The following is a 23,546-nucleotide window of genomic DNA, read 5'->3' on the forward strand; positions in this document are numbered from 1 at the left end:
CTCTCCCCCCTGCAACACAGAGCTCATTGCAAGTACTTGCACAGAGAAATAAATAAAATAAAAATAAATGAGTGAAATCTAAAAAATAAAATTAAAAAATCTAAAAAAATAAAAAATAAAATAATTTAAAAATAAAATAATTCTTAAAACAAAAAAAAAACCAAACCCCACACTAATTTAAAATCCTTCCCCAAGCAGCTAGTTCCTGACCCAAACCCCAGGGAGATGGACTTCCCCCAAATCAGCACTGCCCACTCCCCCATCACCTCCAAAATCCCCCTTAACAAGCTCCAAAGACATCTCTGACTCCTCTCCACCCTTCAAAAGACACCAGAGTGGCACAGCGAGACAAACGAGACTTTTATTGTATTATTTTCCCATTACTTTCAATGGGCAACAAGAGAAAAAGCAAAGACAGACACGGCTCTGGCAGGTGGAACCTGTCAGTCAACAGCAACACTTCACTGACGGGACCCACGAGGCAGCGACATGGATTTCTGTTACTTGAGTTTCACAAAATGAACCCAAAATAAATCCAATTTAAAAAAAAAAAAAAAACCACACACAACAAAATCACACAGATTCAAAGTGATAAAGAACACAGATTCGCTTGGTAGATTTTTTTCCCCCCTCAGTTTTATTTGCAACACGGAGCGTTTCCAAACTAGATTATCTCTTACAATAAATAAATATATTTCAGCATCTCCAAAACAAAAATAATTTCTGTATTTCTACATGTAGCACACTGGGGGAAAATAATGTAATTTAAAAAAAAAAGTATCAGCACCTTATTTATTACCTTTTTACATCTTTTTTCCCCCCCCTTACGGATTTCCATACACTTCATTTTACGAAACTTTTTTGAAGGGGCCCACGGGCGATTTGGGGAGCTGTTTTAAGGCACCGAAGATGAGGAAAACACCCATCCCACATCGATGGGAAGGGGGCTTGCTGCCATCTGAAGCATCACAGATCACTTCAAGGATTTATTTTTATTTTTTAGTCCTAAAGCAACTCCAGGAACACCTTTGAGAGGGTTCCCCCCAACATAATTTTCCTCTGCACAGGGAAATATTAAATCCTTCCAAAATAAGGAGCCATCCACAGGTCTATGGTGTATAAAGGGGGCAGGCAGCCGTAGCGCTGGGTCTCACAGCCAGCCCGGGGGGGTTACGACTACATTTTAGATGGCCCAGAGTGACATTATTAAGCAAGACCTCAGCTTTCATTTCATTAAAAAAAAAAAAATTATAATAATTAAAGAAAAAACACTAGCCCTGTAAATAGCAAAAACAAAGCTTCAAACGGAGAAGACAGCCACGCTGGGGCACACCGCGGAAGCCTGGTTTGCTTTTTAAATAAGCAATCGCCAAGGCAGCCGCCAACATTTTGCAGCCCCCTGAGGCCAGGGGAGATGCAGACTCCCGCAGAGCTGGACCCAGCCCGCTCTTCATTAAAACTGGCACCGTTTTCCTTCCGGAGGGGGTTTCTTTCTTTCTTTCTAAGCTGGAGAGATGCCAGGCACGTGCTGAAAACAATCCCAGCCCCTGGCCCTGGCCCCTGCCGGGAAGGAAAGGAGTCCAGCCCGGTTCTCTCCTCTTACATAGAGGAAAATAAAAAGGGAAAACCAAAATCGTCCTACGTTAGAAGTCCAATAATCCCATTTTCCAGGCAGGGCAGCAATAGGATTGGTACCACAACCACCCAGCTCCGCACCCAGTGCCGTTCAGTGGCTTAGTGCTTATACCTGCACAGGAATTAAAGTTTATTTTCCAAAGGGTGGAGAGATCAGGGCTCTCCTCCACCGGGACCTTTTCTCTCTGGGGAGGGAGAGACGGCACGTCGGAGCAGCAAGCGCAGTCCCGCGCTCGCAGCCAGCCAGCATGGAAGGGATGTGCACAGGCATCACAGAGGAACAGCAGCAAGAAAAGCCAGGCTTTGTACCTTTCCCTTCCTCCAAGCCTGGGTTTGTTTTTTTTTTTTTTTGCTTCCCCTCCTTTTCGAAGGGCTAAACCAGCCTCCTCCCACTTCAAAAGTCACCGTGCCACGTTGGCAACAGTCAAACCCTAGTTTGCAAAACCCCAGCCCATAAAGATTTTGGCCCTGCTTGGTGATGTGCCGCTTTCATCCATACACAGCGAGTTTATATTTTCTTTTCTGCACCCATTTGCAGGCAGCAACAACTTGCTGTTGTCATTTGGGGTTGGTTCGAGGCACGAAAAGGCTCCCGCAGGGGCCGGGACCAGCCGAGGGCAGGAGGATTCGTGTCCCTGTCCCAGCTGGGCACGGGGCACTGGCTGCAGACGCCAAGAGCCCGGAGCACGTGCTGAGCCCACGGCAAGGCGGAGGGCTGCGAGGGGACCTTTTCTGCTGGATTGTCCTCTCCTCCCAGGCTCCACGGTCATCCGACTCGACCGCGTGTGCCTGGGGTGACACCGCAGCCCGACGACCCCCCAAAAATGTGAAGAGAGAGTGAGAACCATCTCTGCTTAACAGCTTCTCCCTGCAACGCGGCAGGGGAGGGGAGCAGGAAAAGGCATCTTCCCACTTTCCTCCCGGCTCATCCCACCCCATGAGAAGAGACTTTGCAAGGACAGGGGTGAAGAAAAAAACTACACAGAGTCCCAGGGAGATCAAAGGAAGGAAAGCGGAGGAACAACAGAGCGGGCAGCCCAGGGGCAGAGAGCCCCAGGTCTCACCTGGCTGCTCCCACAACCATACGGTGTATTAACGGTATTCGATTTTAAGTGCTTCCTTACATTTAGTTTACAGCCAGGGGACAAGAAAGTGGCATTTCTGCATTTTGCAGCTGCCAGACTGATGGAAAAAAAAAGTAAATTAAAAACAAAATGCTGTAAAACCGGAGCGCAGGGAGCAAATGCTTTTCCTTCGCCTTAGCCCAACTGCTCGGATGCTCTCCATGCTGCTCCGTCACAGACGGCATCCCTCTCCTACCAGTAAGGGACATTAGAGTGAATTAAAGCCAGGACCCCAAACCAGACCAAAAACCCGGTCATGATGAAGAAGAAAGTGGAGAATGCGTCAAATATAGCAGAAAGTGGTTTTGTACATTCAGAGTTTATATTTGGAAAAAAGAGAAGGGAGAGGAGGAATTAGATATTAAAAAATAGCACTGAATGATAAAGCGGTAGCAGTCCCTCTACCACTACAAAACCGCAACGACACACACACATACACACGGAGGCTTAACAACACCGAACTCCCATTGACACTGATGTGCACCTCAGTTTGCTGGTCTAGAGATACCAAATGCCTGAAGCACACCAAGAATAACTGAAAACATCTGCATGGCTTTAATGGGAATCCTCCAATTGAAAAAAAAGCGGTTTCTCCCCGTGTCTGCGTTGGCACATCCCTGAGTCACGTTCTCACTCCTCTCCTTCAAAGTCAAGATTCCTAAACATGAAAACTGAGGGACAAAAGAGAAAAAGAGGGAGAGCACCATCAGTGGAAGACCTGCCGGCTGCTGCTGGTTCAGCCCCGTTCGTGGGACCACCCCAGCGGAGAGGAGCTGGTTTGCTGCCACGCTCCTCGCTGCCTGTTCCCAGAGAAGCACGGTCACGTTCACATGCAATCCTTTACCTTTTTCCTCCCCGGATTCAGAGTGTTTCTGTGTTCATAGTGAGAGCCTTCCATACGGTTGTTTTCGACATTTCATCCGAGATATTAATCTCGGAAGGATCAGTCCTGCAATAAAGATTTTACATAGCAATCTGTGGTTATGGGAACTGATGCCACCAAGGGCATTAGTATCAGCAAGAGGAACAGGGGGCCCCGCAGAATCAAAGCTCAGCATAAGAACTGGAGGTTTTGCTGGATGAGGAGTTTTGGGAGGCAAGCCTGAGAGCTGCAGAGCAACAGCTCCATACAAAGGCTCTTGCTGGTGTTTAGCCCTGGACTGGGTTCCTAAGCCACTGCTGGCACAGATCACGCCTGCAACTCCTCATTTTCAAGTATGACGATCTCCAGCTACCATGAAGTCACTGGTGATGGAAGTTTTGGGGGTCAAACATGAGTTGTGCAGCCACTCTGCTTGGGGTCAGACCCCTGTGATCACCTCCTGCAGCCCTGCCCGTAAATTTGATTTTCCCACCAAGATGACTGCTGGTTTCTATGGGATGCTCAAAAGAGATGCAAGTGGAGAAAACTCTGCCAAACACCTTTAAACTAATCTTGCCAGGGGTCCTGGCACTTGGTGGGGCTTTACCTGTCGCTGCTTTGCTTTGGGATATCCAAGTTGCTGGTCTTCCCAAGTTTCAGCTGAACTGAATTTGCAGCAGCAGCTTCCATCATCTTCTGGGACTCCTGACATAAAAAGAGACAAGTCAAGTTCTTTGCCTTTGATCAAAGTGGAGATAAACTAAGCACCCAGCAAAAACATTGCCTGCTGCCCTCTCCTGACCCATGGCAGCTTCAGCTATTAGTGCAGTAGTGTAAAGACCTTTCACACCAAATATTTTGAGGGAGTTAATAACACTATTATGAGCAAACCTTTCCATAATAATAACCATCTTTATTATAAGAGACTCATTTTAGAAATTATACCTCTCTTCAAGTGTTAAGCTCACTGCTAATTTAGGAAAAAAAAAAAAGGTTACAATGCGGGATCCAGGCTATTAGGATCTATTGCTATTGAGTCCCGATCCTCCCCCAATATTTCAAGACCAGCTGTGATAGAAACAGGCAATCTCACAGCCGAAGGGAGATGTCCAGCCCCGAGCACCCAGCAAGCATTACCTCTTCTTCTTTGGCTTCATTTTTGGCATCGTCCAACTTCTTCTTCTTGCTTTCTGGCATAAGGTCATCCAGAAAGCTAAGCTCCCGCTTTGAGAAGCAGAAATCCATTACTTTCCGGACAAAAACAAGAGCCAAAACCTTCACAAATAAGAAGGAAGATGCCATGAGGTCAGAGATGATGCTACATCTCACTCAAACACTGCAAACACCCCGCTGCCGAGCGGCGGCACTGGCTCTTACCATCATGGGAAAGATGATGGCGGCACGGGACACCTTGATGGTCCAGAGCAGGACGAGGCAGATCAGCTGGATCACCGTGAAGAAATGCACCTTTCGCAAGGGCACGTGCCGCAGGTAGATGAAATCCGGCTGGTGTTTCGCCGGCATCAGAAACAGCTTCAAGCGATCAAAGAACTGCAAAATAAAAGGGAAAGGTTGCCACCTTGGGACCACAGAAAGTTTCTGGCCTCGTTGAGAAGTGGAGGAAGTTTTCAGGATGTCGCTTGCCATGAGAAATCCTGGATGCCATTATGTTCCTCCTGGGAGCAGCACCCATTTTCCCTTCACTCCATCCATAAACCAGCTTGCCCATGAAAGCTGCCCACCAAATTGCAGTTATTCCACATTATTCTGTTATTAGCCTTTCTTGGCCCGCTGAATCCCCCAGCAAGGATTTCCACCAGTGGTAGAAATTGCCTTCTCTTTGCACTGAATTCCCCCATTTTCACGTCACCAAACACCGACCTGCCCTAAACCATGAAACAGAGCGCTGAACTTGCCTGGGTCTCCTACCCCTATATACCTCCTGTGTCTCCACCAATTTTTTTCTTACACAAAATATTTTCATTGCTTGCTTTTGGAGAGGCTTTTTCCCATGCCACTGCTTTTTTCCTGCTTCTATGCAGATGAAATACCAGGGAGCTGACATGCTGCATGCTGTAAGAGTCCGTACCTGAATTCCTCTGAGCGACGACACACCCATGTAGAGAAAGACGCCATAAAGCACAGGCATTGGTATAAACTGGGGGGGGGAAAAAAAAAAAAAAAAAAAAAAAAAAGAACGCAATCGTTTCTTTTTCTGTGTTGCATTTTCAGTATTACCACCCTCTTCCACAGGCACTGCCTAAAATTGCTTGAAGCTTTCCAGTTTCCATTCAGGGTTAGAGATGGGTCAGATGTTAACCACTAAAGATTTTGTGCGCACGAGTGAGCTAAGGCTCTGCTGTAGGCTGAACTTTTGAGTTACCTCTCATCAGAATCATCCTATTTTCCAGAAAGGTTGGAGGAAAATAGGCGATTTCACCCGTGCTACCCTATGCCGCATTCTGTGGCGGTAGAAAAACACTTCTGCCTATTCTTGGGGCAACAGGCAAAGGCCACATGCCTCCTTTTAGCCTAGAGACGAGATTACTTTGTGGGAGGAACGTGCAAGGAAGCCCACGGGGATGACTTCAGTGTGTTTAGCTCCTGGGAACGGCTGTTCCGGGGCGTTTGGGGAGCAAATTGCAACCAGTAAAGGGCTGCCTGTCTGAAAGAGAGCAGATGTGCTGGTCTGAATATGCTCAACTGTAACCCATACACATGGGCGGGCCTGAAAGACACCTGAAAATTAAAGCAGTTGTCTTGCTTGCTTGCTTCAAGCGCACCAAACTGGGGTCTGAAATGCTGGAAAGTGTAACCAAGGCTGGTTCCCACCGTGGGTTAAGCCCCAAGGTTTGGGATCACCTCCTCCTCCGCTCCGTAACTGCTCAGGCCTGGAGAGAGGGGGCTATTTTTGTATAACCTCCAAAAAGCTTGTGGTTGTTGGGTGTTTTCCTCTTACCTTTAACACAGAAGTGAAGAAGACAGAGCAGCCCATGAGCACAAAGATCATCAAGCCAGTGACTCTCTGCTCCCGTATCCCCAGAAACTTGGGTTGTTCTCCTGGAGCTGAGCAGTCAGACTCTACTTTGAGGCTATTCACGTGGGTGATGGACAGGACGGTCGCAGCCACAAACCAGGGCAGCCCCATCACAGAGCACACCCCGAGCATCACGGCCACCATGAAAAGGTCCAGGTGGTACCCGCACCCTTTCTGCAGGCAGGAAAACAAGAAACAGAGCATCCCAGAGCACAAGAGCAAGGATAACGTCGCAAGTCAGACTCAAACCCTGCTCGAGCACAAGTCAACTTCTTCAGAATTTAAAACAAGAAATGGAAACAAGTAAGGGTGTATGCAGGCTTTGCACAAGCACCTGCCATGAAAATCTGGCAGGAGTTCAGACACAATGGATATGGGGAGCTTGTGCGATACATACTTCTCAAAAAAAAAAAAAAAACAAAAACCCAACCCAAAACCACCAAACCATTTTTTTCACTCACAGAGAAAATTCTACCACTTGCAAGGAAGGTGTGACTCTGAGTTATCCCTGGCAGCCCATCAGAACAATTCATTCCCCGCAGCTGCTGCTGCCATTTTAAAACAAAAACGCGCTTCTATATTGCTCCAAGATTAATTTGCTCCTCCAAAAGGTTGCTCATCTGAACTGCCCTGTCACTTGCTCCCTGCACCATCATTAATCCAGGAGAGCATCCTGCCACGCAGCCTGACCTTGTCCCAAACCAACGCCTTCAGAAAGCATTGGGAATAAGAGCTTCTCCCCAGACCTGCAGCCCAGAAGGGGCTGGGGATAGGGTCATCTCTTGCAGCCCCTTACCTTCAGCTTGTGCTCCTTCCTGTTCACAATAACGGCACTGATCTGCTGGTCCATGAATATCAAGATGGTGCAGAGCAGAGCTGGGATGAGCGCAGCCAACACCGTCCACCAAGGGTTGGGTCCTATGGGGTTGATGAACCACCCGCGGTCGTCCCTGGTAGGCTGCAACAAAGCCCACACATCAGCATCGTCTCCCAGCCCAGGCACTTCACTGGCTTTCATTTTCCCCTCCGTCCCTGTGTCAGAGCACCTCCCAGCCCCGGCTTCGTATCACCCTCTCCCGTGGGCTTCAGCGGTGCCAGTGTCCTCTTTGCAAGCACCTCTAGATACTTCTCCTGGAGGTATCTAGTTTTGGGGCCATCTTCTCGTTTCCGGAAGGAAGCAAGGCACTTGGAGGTGGAAGAGGAGATGGTCACACCACCAGCATCTCCTCCAGGCTCAGCCCTGCCCTGCCCCGGCATCACCTTGTGGCACCCCCACGTGCCAAAACACCCCATTACCTTGAACGCATGGGGGACGTGGAGCTTCGGCGATGGGATCCCAACCACGAAGTCAAGGAGCACCATGATGACGATGGTGAGGAAAACAGCAAAGTCGCTCACTGCGGACCGTACCTGGGGCGAGAAACCAGAGGTGAAAGGCGCATGGCAAACAGGGCCGTAACGTGAGATGCAAGAGTTGCAGACATCCACAACATTAAGGCTGCTTAACCAAATCCCACCACCCCTCTGAGCACATGCAGCCTAATCCCTTGCTTAGATACTGTTGCTGTGTTTGTCCCTGTCAGATCTGGTGTCAGACAATAAAAAAAGGTTAATTAGGTGGACAAGGGTTGGTTTAAGTCAAAACCTAAAAATAATAATAATACTAAAAATAAGAAAACAGATGTCTGCCACTACAGCTACACTCACAGCTACAATGGCAACAAGGCACTGAGGCATCCTTTATTCCTCAAGAGGAAGCTCCTCATTTCAATCTACTTTCCGCTCGAGCACATAATGCACAGAAGGTAGGGGGAAAAAAAAACAACAACCCCAAACCCCAAAACTTTGGGAAACCTGACCTCCTGCTACCTGAGGAGGAAAAAAAAAAAAAAAAAAAAAACAAACAACCAAAAACTCATCAGTCTGGGGCAGGACGCGAGGCAGGCGGGAGGAAACGCTACGATGATTTTGCACTCATGGAAATGAGTGCGGGACATGCAAGCTCTTGGAGAGCTTGGCCTGCAAGGCCAACGTTTCCCAGCTTGACCAAGGGGTGGCAAATACTGCTAAGTGCTCCAGGAAAGCCATTTTGGGAAACGAGTGTGGAGATGGACGCTGGCCACCATCTTCTACCTACTCTGGTTGGAAAGTAGCGGCTGGTTTTAAACTTCTTCAAGAAGCTTGACAGGGCAAAGGTGGCGAAGAAGAGGATGCAGCACCAGAAGAACACGTCAGGCGTGTAGGGGCCGTCGCGTCCACAGGCAGGTCCTTGAAACTCCCCATGCAAATACCGACATTCCTGGAGAAACAGAGCGTCAGGACACAAAGGCAGCGCGCGTGCGGCAGGGAAACCTCGCATAGCTAGGGGGTTTCTGAGGGTCGTGGTCCAAGATCCACGACCCTGTAACTGCTCCTGCCAATGGAGATTGATATTTAATGAGCAGCAGCAGCTGAACAAGTGACACATCGAACTACACAGCGGAGAAATGAGGTGTGAGGGGACACCATACCACACACCCTCAGCACATCCTCTGCCTGCCATTCGAGCAATCGTGGCTAAAGACGACACCAGAGGGGAAGGAAACACTGGAAACTCTTGGGGATAGAGAGAGGGGGAACAGGGAAGGAGGGCTAAAGACAACCGCGGTAGGAAAGGAGGAGAAGAGACAAATCGTCCCTTCCCAGGGGAGGGCTCGCAGAACCTGGCCAAGAGGGGATGAAGGCCACCATAAGAGCCTGCCGCCCTAGGCCCGGGCTCTGCTTCCAGCAACAACAGCCTGAGAGGCTGCTCAGACATGCAAATTTATGCATGTACCTACAGACAGCACTGAACAAGAAAGCAAGGCCTGGAGTTACTAGGAACCCATTAAGGAGGCCAATTACTACCTTTCAAGCATGAACTTAAGTCCTACAGCTTCTACAATAATCAAACCACCCACTACTTAACCTTGCTCCCAGTCAGAAATACTGTCCTGCAAGAGGGTTGAGGGGGACACTTGTTACCCACAACGTTGGGGACCAGGTAGACTGGACAAGGTGGACTCTCCTCCCCAGGACCAAGCGGGTTAAAACCACACGCTGGATTTAAGCAAGGACTTTTCAGAGCAGCACTAGCACAGTTTGAAGCCCATCAGCCCCTGAAGGGCTCTGACTTCTGCACCATGCAAATGCCCCTGGACCCCACGGCCACGGCGCGAGGAAGCAGTGGCTCGAGGCACTTACGGTCACCGTGAGGTTTTCCCAGGCGATGCCAGACACGTTGATCTCGTTGCTCTCCCAGAAACGCAGGGTTTCGTTGCTGGGATGGGTCGGTGCCTCACACTTACAGCTGGGAGGAGAGAAGCCAAGACAGGGGTAAGGGAAAGGCGATGGAGGTGCAGCCCGGAGGCTCCTGCCAAGGGGCAGCAGCTTTCTCAGGGGGAAAAAACCCACTAGTAGCTGGTGAGGAAGTCCAGCTTGCTGTGCACGTGCACAGGGTAGGTGTCTCGCAGGTGACTCAGCTTCTCGAGAGCCTCGTAGATGAAGATGATGCAGATGAGGGAGGCAAAGGCTTCTTCCGTGAAGCGGGTGACGTAGCACACCAAACAGCTGGCGTCGGTGGCCACCAGCACTATGCACAAGAAGGCGGTCCACAGCCCAACGCACGCCCGCAGAGACAGATAGGAGAGCGTGTACTCCCTGGGAAAGCAAAATGAAACAGACTGGAAAGGCCAGCAAGAGGCCCTGAGCCATGCCTGCCTTCAGGGAAAACGGGGAGCAATTTTGGAGCGTGTCAAGGCTGCGGATGGTAAATGCAGTTTCCGTGTACTACTACAGAGAGCCTCGGGGCTGTGGTGCAGGGTGTAGACCCACAGGAGGAGAGGCCAATTATTTAATTACCACTGTTTAACAAGGATCCTGTGCTAACGCCTTGGAGGCTGCTTGAGGTCAGGTCCCTCTTGTGCCAGGTGGTGTTCTCCCACATCACCCTGATGCCCTAACACTGAAACCAGCTGGGTTTGCACCCAGTCACCTGCTGCCAGCAAGCTGGGGCTCAATAATAAACCTTATGGCAATAAGGGTGCTTTATCTCCCATCAAAGCCATCGCAACAAAAGGACTGTCACTAAAATCTAACAACTACCCCCAAGAAAAAGAAAAGAAAAGCATCTTTTCTCCATCACTGCCGCCTTCTGAAGGCTCTCGCAGCACCCAGCTGCGGCAGCCAGCCTTACTTGCAGAATTTGTAGAGGATCTTCTCAAACACGAGGACGGGTCCGGTGCTGCCGAGGATGGTGAGAGGTTGGCCGGCAAAGAGGGAATACACCACGCCGGCCATGGATGCGCCCAGCAGCGACTCCATGGCACTCTGTCCGGGGAAGAGAGGCAGCAGTGAGTAAATAAATCATTAGGGAGAAACAAAAACCAGAGCAGATTCACTGCAGCAAGGACTTTGGCCTGAGCTTTATCCTCCCCCATGCCCCCCAACAGAGAGAGGTGCTCACTATGTGGCCATTGGTCGCCTCCCCCAGCAGTCCCCCAAAGGTGATGACAGGGGACATGCAGGCACAGTAGAGGAAGAGGAAGGACGCCAGGCACTGCAGGCTCAGGCCATCCCGGAAGTCGCTCCAGAACCACGGGGCTTTCCGCTTCACATCCAGGGTCAAACCTCCAAAGAGCCTGCAGGAAGGAAACACAAGAGAGTCTGTTCTCTTGGAAGAACACGTTGACTTTTCTTTGCTGCAGCAGGGCAATCACAAGCCTAGGGTAACTTTCATGGCTAAAAAGCAGCACTCTCCTTCATCCCACGTCAAGGAAACCTGCGTGCAATGGTGATGCTGTGGCTGAGCCCAGCTGCCCACATCTCCCACCTGCCCAGCCCAGAGGACCAAGCTGGTAATGTGGAGCCCCTTCACTGAACCAGCTAACCCCAAGGACCTGCTAGAAGGGAAGGTGCATGCTCAGATTTGAGAGGCAAACAGAAAGAAAACCCCAAACTATTAAAGCTCCCACCTTCCCGTCCGCTGCAGTTCAGGGTCACTGTGTTTCTCCAGCGTGCTGTGAGAAGCACTGTCATCAAGAGCTCCTGGCATCTTCCTTTTTTCCTGTTAAAATGGAAGTAAGATAAAGCTATGGATTTGTAACCACTGGCATGTTTTGCTTCTGGTCTGGCTCTGTGACTGTGTCAGAGTGGGACCTCGTGAATTTGGGCCCCTGAACAGCATCCCCAGCCGTCCTGCCCGTCCCCCTCGCGCCTCCCGCCGACGCGGCACCCACCTGCGAAGGGACGTTTTTCGGGGGCTCGATTCGGATCGATGGATCCCACTCTCCTGGCGGCAAGACCGTGACCTGATCCAGAAACTCGTCGATGCCAGCCACGAGGTCAGCCCCGTTCTCGGCTTTATAGGCAACGTCACGGAAAACCTGCCAATAGAAGACAACCTGGTGAGAGGACAACCCAGCTCGGATGTCCTAACCAGTGCAATAAGCTCTTGGCTAAACGCAAGGTTCTTTCCCCCAAATTTCCTGCTGGAAAGGGCAGCAAATGTTCCCCCAAAAGGAAAAATCTGTGCATCACGGCATTTCTAGTCATCTCCCCCACGAGGCCCCCGTCCCCCATGGCACACCATACCCTTCTGCTTAAAGAGCAAGAGAAGTTTTACTGGCCCTGGCAATGCCACCACTGGGGACAGCGTGCTGGGGACCCCGGGGAGAAGGATGAGGTGCAGGATGCACGCCGGGTGGGATTTCAGCCTCCAGGATGTGGGGTGATGCAAATCCGCGTGTTTGCTTTGGGGTGAGAAAGAGCGCTGGGCTATTTGGAGAGCTGCGGGCAGCTGGGACAGCAAATCCTCTTCCTCGCTACTTCAGAGACAGGGAGAGCTGAAGAAAGGCAAAAACGACCCGGAGCTATCTCATCTTGTCGCACCTCATCCGTCATGATAGTGGCCATGGACCTGCCGATCTCATGGTACTGATGGGCTTTTCCTTCTGGTCCAAGCAAAACAAACAGGAACCTGGGCAAGAAAAACAAAATGAGAGAGAGAAGAAGGTGTCCTTGCTCCAAGAGCACCCAAGGAAAGCCCTGGAAGCTCCCAGCCCAGAGCGTGGCTCAAGACGGGACACGCAGGCTCAGCGACGCCGCGATGAATCTGAAATTCTTCAAAACCAACAGCAAATTTAAGTTGGGGGCCAACTTTCATTAAAATTGGCCAATGGGTTTAAAAGCTACAGCAGGGGATGGAGAAACAAAGGCAAGGAGATGTGGGTGGGGGAAACGTGCTTGCTCCCACTAGCCTTGTTCCCTTGGGACACCAAACTGATGCCTGCAACTTGATGTCTGCTTGGGTGTCTTTTTTACGGAAAAAAAGTTGTGCTTCTCATTCGCACCTTGTTGGGATGGGAACTTCCGTCATGCCCGAGAGGAGGACAGCCGGGCTCAGGCGGACAAATGCCACGATGGGCTGGTGAAGGAAATCCAGCTCTCCTACGAGCACGTTGGATGCTTCAGCCCCGTTGGGAATTTTCTTCAGGAAGCTCAGCTCCGCCTGGGCACGACAAGTGATTTTTCAACCAATTACCCCAAAAGCAAAGCCCACAGCGCTCTGCAGCACACTCTGCAGCCAAGTTTGCAAGAGCAAATCTGGCCCTAAAGGCGTAAGAAAGCTACGAGTGTCTCACCTTGCTTAAATCCACTGCTCTGCTCTCACGGTTCACCCCACCTTTAGCTTCCGCAGCGGTGGGAGAAGGACAAGGGGTGACTGTTTGGGCTGGTAGGAAAAAGAAAGACACTCAGAAAGATGGACAAGGAGCAACTGGGACGCTTCTCCTTTGCCCGGACAAGTCTAATGGGGCCACAGCCCTGCAGAAACCCTCACCTGGCTTGTAGAGGAGGTGCAGGTCTGACTGCCTCTTGCTCACATCAGCAAACGAGCAGACAACGGGGAGCAGGTGGGTTGTCTTCTCGTTCTGATGGTGGTGCTTCCTCAAAAGGACTTCTCGAACTTGCGCCCGCCTGTGCTCGTCAAACTCCGTGGACTGTTCTTGCTGGGCCAGGACCATATCTGAGGACGGCAAAGGCAAACAAAGCCATCAGAGCAGAAACCCCAACAAGTCCTGACCCCCAAAGCCCCCGGGGAAGGCTGTGCCACACAGGCTGTACCCTAACGCGGGCTCAGCCTTGCATAGCAAGGCCTTTTAATAACGTTCAGCCTTTGCAGCGAAAACGAGAATTTTCTTTTGCTAAAAAACATCATCCAAGTGCTTATTCATCATTCCGCTAAGAGAAATATTTCCCATTCTAAATAACGCCATTTTCTTGCCCGGCCTGGCCTTTCTGACTCTACACGTTTACCCAAATTATAAGCAATCTATAGCACAGACGTTCCCAGAGTTTCCCAGGCTGATCGAGTGCAATTTGCCGAGCCCAGGGAGAAACGTGCTAAGAACGGCTCCGACTTCTCCAGCCCTGGAAAGGGCTGAATGGAGACCTGCCGCCAGTCAGAGATAACTTCTCCAAAGCGGCTTTTGCAATTAACTTCAAGTGTCTTCCCCACAGAAATACACTGCTTGGTCATCGCCAGATAAACTCTGCCTTAAAACTCTTAAATGCTGGATGTTAAGGCAAAAGGAAAAAAAAAGAACGTGAGGAAACAGCTTGTAAGAAATAGTTCCTTTAAGGAGGTTCAGCTCTTACGCAGACTCCGTATTTCTAAGAGCAGCCTGCTAAGCCCTGACACGCACTCCTTTTTGGCTGGAGAATATTCTCTAGTGGCTGCTCCAACCCCACAAACTGCTTTCAAAAGGACCCCGTATTGGAATAAAAAACTGGTGCGACTGTTGCACGCCCAGTCTACATCCAAAAACAGCTCATGAGAAAAACACAGTGGGACTTCTGGAAAAGGACGTGCCAGTGGGGCAGGGTTTGATTTGGGAGTGAAGAGCACCGTGGCGAGCTGAGCTCGGCCGTTCCCGGAGGGATGCAGTGCCCACGGTACCTGCAATCTCTTCCATGCTGTTGGCACAAATGTCCAGCAGCACCGTCCCCTTGCTGATGCAGCTCCTCAGCTCGGAGAGGCTGTGCAAGGACAGCGTGCCAACGTAGGGCTTGCTCCAGCGCTCGCCGCCGTCTTCCACGTCCTCCTCAAACTTCAGCCACCTGCGGACATCGGGTGCGATCAGCCCCATTGCAAGAAAACAGCCCCAGCTCCGCAACCCCTTTGATAGAGCCACGGGGTGGCAAGAGGAGAAGGCTCCTCGTGTCGCCACCTGCAGCTGCAAAAGCTTCGCGTCCTGCAGAGGAGAAAGCAGAGCCCACGGGCGCTGCCGGTGCGGGGACTCCTCTCCCACCGCAGCCAGCAGCAGGGATTTACCTTGCCGTTTCCTTCCACTCGGCATCTGGGCCCTCTTTTACACAGATCTCATCCAGCTCGGAGAACAAGTGGCGAGGGACGTGCTCCTCGTCCTCCTGGGTCCTGAGAATGAACTGCACCCGCTGGGACGGGGAGCCTGGGGGCAGAAGGCAAAGACCCATCCCGTTACCGCGCCTGAATACAGCTCCTCACGCTCACATGCAAAGTGGCCATCAGCACCAGTTCAGCCGTAAACACTGGGCTGGCCCCTCTCTTCTGCGTCTGTTCGCGCTTGCACAGAGCCGTGGAGAAGGAGAAGCATCTATTCCACCTCTGCATAAGGATGGACTGCTTTCCTTCCCCACACTGCCATTTTTAAAGCCAGGATCCCTCTAAGGAAGACGAGCCTAAACCCATTATGCATTTAACTGCATTAAAAAAAAAAAAAAAAAAGAAAAAAGAAAACTGGGGAAAAAGAGGGTGTTGCTCAATAAGGCCCCTTTCCCTCGGAAGAACAGCAACTCACTCAAACTAGCCACGGGGACCTGCTTGCAGAAGGCCCCAGCGCCCACGTAGCCCCCAGGAGTTTAGCGAATGCTGCGGTGGGACTTACAGTGGTAGCCCTGCTCCGTCGGGGCAGAGTCCTTCTCCCGTTCCCCTTTCCGATGCTTCTGGCTGTGGCGTCGGTGATGCCGGTGGCTCTGCCTAACCGGCGGCATCCGCGCGCCCACGTACAGGGTCCGGTGGCCTGTGAAAAAGCAGCATTTTGCAGCACTCTCGGCATTGCGGCCATGGTTGAGGTGGCCGGTGCCTTGCTAAGCCACGGTTAAATCCCAGGAGCAACACCAGCTTCCCTTAATGTTATTTTCACTGGACCTCCTTTTTTCCAAGCCTATTTTACTCGAGCTTTGCAACAACACAGCAACAACAAGTGTTGGCTCCGGCTCATCTAAAAGTGCCCTGAAAGTATCGAACCTCTTCTCAGATTCCAGCTTCGGCTGGACAACACTCACACTTGCTCATTAAGCAGCAACACAAGCTAATTATTTTCAAAATCTCTGCATGGCACGCGGCGACAAGAGACGATCAAATCAGTCCCATCGTAATGAACTCCAGAACAAAAAACAGAAAATCACAGCCCTGCGTCTGCAGCCCTGAAATGATTCTCCTGACCTCTCCAAGCCAGGAGCAGCCTCTGCGAGAAAAAAGCCGTGAATTATCGAGCCCCGTGGCTAAAACTCACACCGTGGCCTCCCGGGGGGCTTTTTCCCTCCATTTAAAAAGCCGCAATAGTAAAAAATGTGACAATAACTGTGCTGCTTTATTAAGAAGCGCGGCACGTTTTGCTGCACATGACATGACACCGAGCAAAGGACGTTGCAGGGACTTCGTGCAACAGGAAAAGGCGCTGGGCTGGTGGCCCCTCTACCAGGATCTCAGCAGACTCACCTTCCAACTCCTCCTTCTCATAGTGAATATTGACAACATTGCTCGTTCTTCCCCGGTCAATCACTGCCTCTTCGTCGTGTCTCTGTTTAGCAATAAGAAGAAGGGAAAAGTTGGGACTGGGTGTGTAGAGCTCCCTTACGTCCTCCCAGCCATCATCCACCCCTACGTCCAGGTGAGTCCACGAGCATCACGCCTCTGCGTGCCTCCTCCTCCAGGCACAGCCCTAAAAACACGGACTTGTAGGATGGTTTTCTTCCCATACTGAAATAAAAAAGCCCATAACATTACCTATATTGTATACAATGTGAGTCTGGAAGTATTTACTACAGCAGGAGAGGGCTGAGTGTTTCAGACCATAAAAAAAAATACCTCCAGCTTTGTTCTTGTGGTTCCTTTCTTTAAAAAAAATAAAACCAAACCAGGGATTTCCAAACTGGGAGGGAAAAAAAAAAACCCTGCACTTCTGATCACAAGTTTCAGTCTCTAAACGTGATACCTGCAGGACTCACTAGATGGCACTTGGCCACAGGACATGGCCACCGACAACCTCCAAAAGCCCTCAAGAACCTGCAAGGGCGAAGCTTCGTCTTCAGCCCAACGAGGCTCGGGCTTCACTTGGTACAAGCACACTTCCCATGGAAAACATGAGTTTTCTCCTTGCGAAAGCCAAGGGCTGAGAGCTAATGCCCTCCTCGCCTGAAATACCACTGCCGGCACTGTATGAAGAGCATTTGTGCCTTAAAAGCCAAAGGAGAACTACAGGAGCAAAGAGAAATAATTCTTTTTGCTTCTCTTTTTCCCCTGCCACCAGGGCCGGGGAAGGGGATTGCCAGGATTACTGCGTTCAAAGAAACAAAAACCTGACCACATCTCACACGCAAGTCGCAACTGCGGCTTTGAAAGGGCCTCCTGGAAACACTTGGTATCTTTTTTTCCCTCTTCATGCTGCACTTTTAATTGCTATGAATCTCTTAAATATGGAAGAAAATATGTTACTGCCACTCCGTTTCTCCTTCCTTGCCTGCAAGGACAATAACTAATCCAAGAAAACCACAATCTGTTCACCCATGCAAAGAAAAACTCTGCAGTGCCCAAACACCCTTTAGTTTTCATCAGTTTTCAAATTATTCCTGTATTAAAGGCACAAAGGGGAAGGTTTGGGACTATTGAATTTCTGAGTTTTGTCTTTGCAAGCCCGTTGCTGTCATCACAACAACTAAAAACTATTCAAAGAAAATAAAATACGCCGAGATTCACACCCAGTTGCTCGATTTCTGACACTGAAGTTTGAAGAAGAGCAAAATACCAAGAAAACTGGGGGAACCGGCAGGGCTGTTGGACAAAATTCAAGAAGCAAGAGCTACACCGTGCACTGGGAAACAGCCCAAAACAACCAAAGCTGTAATTTTCAAGTAAAACTTCAAATGCCGCGCTGGCACACGCTACCCATTGTACTAATAATGGTGCATTAACCATGAAGACTTAAGAGAATAAATAACTTCTTATGATTTAAGCTGCAAACACTAATTTGAAATCTGCTTTTTATCCCCCAAATTCCTGCTTTGACTGCATAGCATCACCTGCCGCCACATGGCAGCAATGCTTGGGAAAGCACACGCCTCCCAGTCACTGGTTAATCTGACGAGCGAGAGGAACAAACACTCCTGTCTGGAAATGACTTTGCTGGTCCTTGAGTCCTAATTTCAGAGCCGACTTGTTGCTACCTCCCCGCCAGCTCCCGGGACTCGCCCACATTAGCCAGCAGACGGATTATCACGCGCCTGTGGCTTTCCTGTCCTCTCTCCGATGACAGCCTCCACCACCCTCCATCCCTTCTGAGCATCCTGCTCCCCTCCGGATTTGCCAAAAAAAACCCAAACCCCAACCTCGGAAAAGGCACTGGATGAAAGGGCTTAATAAAATCACTTTAAATCGCAATTTGAATAAAATCGCAAGCTCGAGTGTGTTACGCTGGTGTTAGAGTGGGAATAAACGGAGCGATTTGGGAGTTGCAGCTTTCAAATGCCCCATGAGCAACACAAGGAAAGTCCCCTTCTCTCTTAGAAACCCTTTTGCCTCCATGCTCCGACCAGTGCTGCTAAACCTGCCCCCAGCAGACCTCCCCGGTGCAAAGCATCTCCCCCTGCCCATCCTGCGCTCCAGGGAAATGCCAGTGGGATTTTGGGAAGAGTTTTCCCACTGTTTGGCGGATGCTCAGCCCCGGCCGTGCTACCTGGAACTCTTCCAGAAGTGTCATTTTGTAACCCCCATTCCGGTTCATCCTCACGTCGGTCACCAGTTTTGGGGGGATAATTGAAGCTGCAGATCGCTGGGGGGGGCCAGATTCCCCTGGGACACGGGGGTAGCCCTCACCGAGAGATGCTCAGCGGCACCCAGCCCAGGGACCACTATGGAATCGGAATCTCTGATGCAGATCCAGGCAGCTATTTAAAGCCATGCACCCCAAGACTCTTCCCACTTGGAACACGTAGTGGATGGGGAGAAACCAGCTCTGTTTTGAGCAAAAATTATCCGGAATAGAGAAATGGGGCATAAACGCCGCATCCTGCTGGGCCAAAAGGCATAGGCGGCGTTTGGGTGGATTTAAAAGCACAAGCTGCCAAAATACAAGTGAGGTGCAAACTGTTGGGAAAATAAACGTTATGGGGCAGCACTGATTTTCATCAAAATCTCCTGCAAAAAATCAGGGCATTTCAGGAAGGTCTCGCTTTGGCACAGTCCCCATCCCTTTGGTGCTTCAAGAAATCCTCGTTAGCCAGACCAAGTCCTAGCATGGTACAGAAATCTCCAGATAAGCAACATTTTTTACTCTCCTCGCTTCCTCCAGCTATCTCCAGCTCTACTTTATTTTCCGAGCTGAGTTAATCCGTCATTTCCATCCTACAAATTCATTTGCTCTAATGAACTTCCTCCCCGGCGCCGCTCGGCACAAAGGTTAACTGCCTGGCTTGCCCTGAAAGGCGACACGGGGTGTAAAATAACACGGCAAAGGAAGGTGACACCGAGGTCTAATCAGTTAAAATCCCATCGTGATCCAAGCTTGGATCCCCACTGCTTTTGTATTATTTAGTATTAAAGCTTCAGGAGCAAAAATAGGAGGAAATGGGACAAGTGGGCACCTCCGGCTCTGCGGCAAGATGCTCCAAGCATCCCATCGCCCTTCTCCAGCCATGGCAGCATCCCCAAAATTGCAGCAAGCCTTGCACAGAGATGCCATCAAAGGAAACGGCCCCAGTCAAAACTCGCTCGGTCCCAGTTAAGCCACTCAAATGGACTTAGAGTGGTGATTTCATTGAGGAAATTGCTGGAGGAGTTAAGGATTTATTAGAGCTGCAGGGCTGTTGACCTGTGGGCTTGGGAGGGGATGGAGCAGGAAGGAGAGATGCCTCCGGAAAGCAAGTTCTCCCATCCCAGGATGGGTACCAGCACTCACAAATGCTTTGCCCTCCCTCTCTGTCCTTGTCCGCTGCCGCCAGGCACCTGGAAAACATCAAATCATCGAAACTGGGATGGGAAAGGGGACACCAAGCTTCGCGTTGCTCACCATTGAGTTTTGGAGCAGCCAGAGCTGTTCCACTTCACTATTTTCTAAGCGCAAAGCTCTGGCTGGCTGCTTTGAAGCTGGTTTTGTCAGGAAGCTGAAAGTAATTATTGCTTGTAAAAATGAAATCAGAAATCGCTGGAGCAAAGGAGGAAAACACGTTTTGACACGGCTGCAGTGAACCCCTTCGTGTCACGAGCTTGGTGCATCCTCTCCCTGCATCCATTCAAGAAAACTTCTCCAAATTATTATTTTGCTGCGATTTTTTCGTCCCAGCAGCAGAGAGAGGGATTTTTGAGTGTCCTGCCTCAGTTTACCTGCAACTCCTCTGCTTAAGAAAGAAAAGTCTTTCCTTGGGGAAGCTTTGGTCTAATTGAGGATGAGGAAAAGCACAAAGCAAGAGGTTCAGGTCCAGCTTTGAGTCCTCCTGGTGCCAGGGGAGGCTGAAAGCATCGCGTGAGCAGGCAAACCTCATGTCCCAGCCCCCTCGTCCCATCACACACAAGCAGGACCAGCCACCAGCAGTGGGAGGGAGGATTAATGTAATTAATCTCACCCAAAGTGTAATTAATAACACTGATCCCAATGTTATTATGGGATAAGGGTAACAGGGGTCAAATTATGGGGCTGCTCTGGTGGCAGAGCAGAAGACCCCCTCCTTGCCCCTCTCCATCTCCATCCTGCCTGGACAAAGCCACCCATCCTTGTGGCTCCCTCCTTTGCTATTGGGGGGGTCAGCGGGGACCCCCCCAGGTTCCTGGGCCAGGATTTGGGCTGTGACAGGGACTGGACCCAGGTGCTCGCAACAGGAGGGGACAGGTCTCTAGACCCCCCAAGTGGGGTTGCGAGGGCGAGGGACACAGGTCACGGCCGAGCATCACCAGGATGTGACTGTCATCCCTTGCTGGGGGAGATGTAAATTCCTTTCACCCTTTCCCATAAGCTGTAATTTCAGGGCAGATTAATTAATTCCCCACCTCTCGTTTGCCACCAAGAGCAGCTCCTCCAGCTGGGTCCCACGGGTGCAGCGGGGGGTCGGGCAGGCCCTCCCCGGGACAAGGAGATGCTGAAAGAGGGGGGACCACCCGGCTGCCTCCCGCCTGTACCCCAGCACCGGGCACATCTGGGGGACAATAGCTGAGCCCCCCCCCCGGTGACTGGGTGGCGTGGGGCTCTGCGGGGACAGTAGCCTTTGTCCCCCCTCCAAAGGGCTGCAGCATCACCAGGGGGTCACATTAGATGTGGAGGAGGGGAGAAGGGGGGCCCAGCAGGGAGCCCCCCAACAGGCATGGCGCAGGAGCCTTCCTCCCCTCCTCACACCCCTCCTGCACCCACCCGGGGCACCCCCTCGCCCCCCTTTTTGCACCCCCGCCCCTCCTCACGCAGATGCCTTGCTGATGCCTCGCACCCCCCCTTTCAGAGGCCTGGCACCCCCTTGCACACCCCCGGCACCCCATTTTACAGCCATCCCCCCCACACGCACCTTGCAGACGCCCTTCACCCTCCTTCAGACGCCCCTTACAGCCCCCCCCCCCTTGCAGAAGCCTTGCCTCCTCCATGCACCCCCACCCCGCTGCTCCCCCCCGTGTGTCCCCCGTGTCCCCCCCCCTCCGCCATCGGAAATGCCGCAGTGAGCAGCCACGGAGCATCCTCCGGCCGCACCGGCGGTACCGGGCATCCCCCCCCCCCCCCCCCCACTTCTCCATCTTCCCCCCCCCGCCCCAGGTACCGCTGTCCCCGTCGTCCCCCCCCCCCCCGCAACCTGGTAGCTGAGGATCCCGTCGGGCTCGTTGCTACCGGCGGGCATGGCTGGGCCGGGGGAGGGCCGGGCTCCCCCCCCGGGGCTGGGGGGGGGCCAGGGGGGGGGCCGCAGCCGGCTGCAGCCCCGGTGCCGCTTACACCGGCTCCACCATCTCCCGGAGCCGGGGCCAAACCCCGCCCAGGGCCGGGAGGAGGCGGCGGGCGGAGGGAGGAGGAAGGGCCGGGGGGGGGCTGGGGGGCAGCGCCCGGCGAGGGCACTGCGGCCCCGCTTCGGCAGGACCCCCCCTCTGCGCGGGACCCCCGCCGGCATCCTCCCTCCGGCCTCCTCCAGCACCGTCCTCCCGGCCCCTTCAGCATCAACACCCCCCCCCCCCCCGCCCCAGATCCCCTCCAGCATCTTAGTGGTCCCCTCCAGAATCATCATCATCCCCCCCCCCCCCCCGGGGCCCCGCCAGCATCGCCCCCTGATCCCCCAGCATCACCCTGATCCCCCCCCCAACATCACCTCTCTGATCCCCCTCCAGCATCACCCCCCCAGCATCACCCCAATCCCCCTCCAGCATCACCCCCTCCAGCATCACCCCTGATCCCCCCCCCCCCAGCATCACCCTGATCCCCCCCAGCATCACTCCCAGCTTCCCTCCAGCATCCCCTCCAGGTCCCCTAATCCCCCTCCAGCATCACCTCTGATCCCCCCCTAGCATCACCCCCAGCTCCCTCCAGCATCACCCCCCCAGCATCACCCCAATCCCCCTCCAGCATCTCCCCCTGATCCCCCTCCAGTATTCCCCCCGATCCTCCTCCAGTATCCCCCAAGACCCCCCTGCAGCATCCCCCCCAGCACCCCTCCTGGCCTCCCCCTGCATCCTCCCACCCAAACTGCCCCCCCCCAGGCTGCAGCCAGCACTGCCCACCCCATACCCCCACACTCCAGCTCAGGGCAAACCCAGCTCTTTGCTCAGAAATGGAGCTGGGGAGGGGGGGGAAATGGATGTTTCCCCCTCCAAAAGGCATTTTACAAAAATCTTAGCAAACACTTGAAATGCTGCTGTGCCCCGACCGGGCTTGGCAGCTCCAATTTTGTGTCCTCTACAACCCCAAAAGCATTTAATATTTTCAAGAGAAACTGAGCTCAAAACCACCCTTCAATCACTCACATAGGGGACCGGCAGCAACTCCCCGCTGCAGCAATGGCCCCCCTAGCCCTCCCCACTAGCCCCAGTTGCCTGTTTTTCCCCCGAGAAAGGCCTTTAGCAAAAATCTTAAATGAAACGTAGAATCCCCTCCCTAAACCGCCGGCCCAAGATATTGCTGTCAGCTCAAACTCTTCTAAAAACAATACTTGATTATTGAATTGCTTGAAAATGTACATCCTTTGCTCCATCTTCCAGCTTCAGCGTCCCTGAGCTCATGTGCAAACGCAATGGGATCAAGAAACATTTCTCTTCCATTAATGGGAGATGAAAATAGAGGGTCAGTTATTAATTAACAGAGCCATTAGTGATTTCCCATCCTTGCTGGTGGCACAGACGGGTTCCTGCTGCAGGTGGGGGGGGAGATGATCCTCCTTTCCCTTATTTCTGATGACAATTCCCAGAATGATGAAGAGATTGGGGACAACCACAGTACTCAGAAAGACTTTTTCCTTCAAGAAATATCATTCTTGCTGCAGAAAACTTAAATTTTTCATCAACTCTCCCATTAGAGGGATTACATCTCCCCCTCCTGCCCCATGGGATCCCCGTTTCTTTTGGCTCCTCTGAAAATATGGCCCCAAAAGAGTCTGA

General features: G+C 51.8%; 1 protein-coding gene across 1 annotated transcript; it reads right to left on the reverse strand.

Moving 5' to 3' along the window:
- Positions 1–343: 343 nt before the first annotated feature.
- On the reverse strand, positions 344–21,931 carry SLC4A8 (solute carrier family 4 member 8). Its single transcript, XM_030037547.2, has 25 exons — positions 21,761–21,931; positions 16,437–16,518; positions 15,601–15,735; positions 15,009–15,144; positions 14,634–14,794; positions 13,515–13,700; positions 13,318–13,406; positions 13,027–13,184; positions 12,566–12,653; positions 11,914–12,060; positions 11,650–11,741; positions 11,142–11,316; positions 10,872–11,005; positions 10,091–10,336; positions 9,881–9,986; positions 8,796–8,957; positions 7,955–8,068; positions 7,455–7,616; positions 6,581–6,832; positions 5,711–5,779; positions 4,999–5,172; positions 4,759–4,896; positions 4,229–4,326; positions 3,604–3,708; positions 344–3,430 (listed from the first exon to the last, which is right to left on the reverse strand). Exons 1-24 carry the CDS (start codon positions 21,803–21,805, stop codon positions 3,621–3,623), a joined length of 3,237 nt encoding a protein of 1,078 aa, XP_029893407.1. The 5' UTR covers positions 21,806–21,931; the 3' UTR covers positions 344–3,430; positions 3,604–3,620.
- Between the last annotated feature and the right edge of the window lie 1,615 nt (positions 21,932–23,546).

The sequence above is a fragment of the Aquila chrysaetos genome, chromosome 15 (assembly GCF_900496995.4).
Source record: "Aquila chrysaetos chrysaetos chromosome 15, bAquChr1.4, whole genome shotgun sequence".
Classification (NCBI taxonomy): Eukaryota; Metazoa; Chordata; class Aves; order Accipitriformes; family Accipitridae; genus Aquila; species Aquila chrysaetos.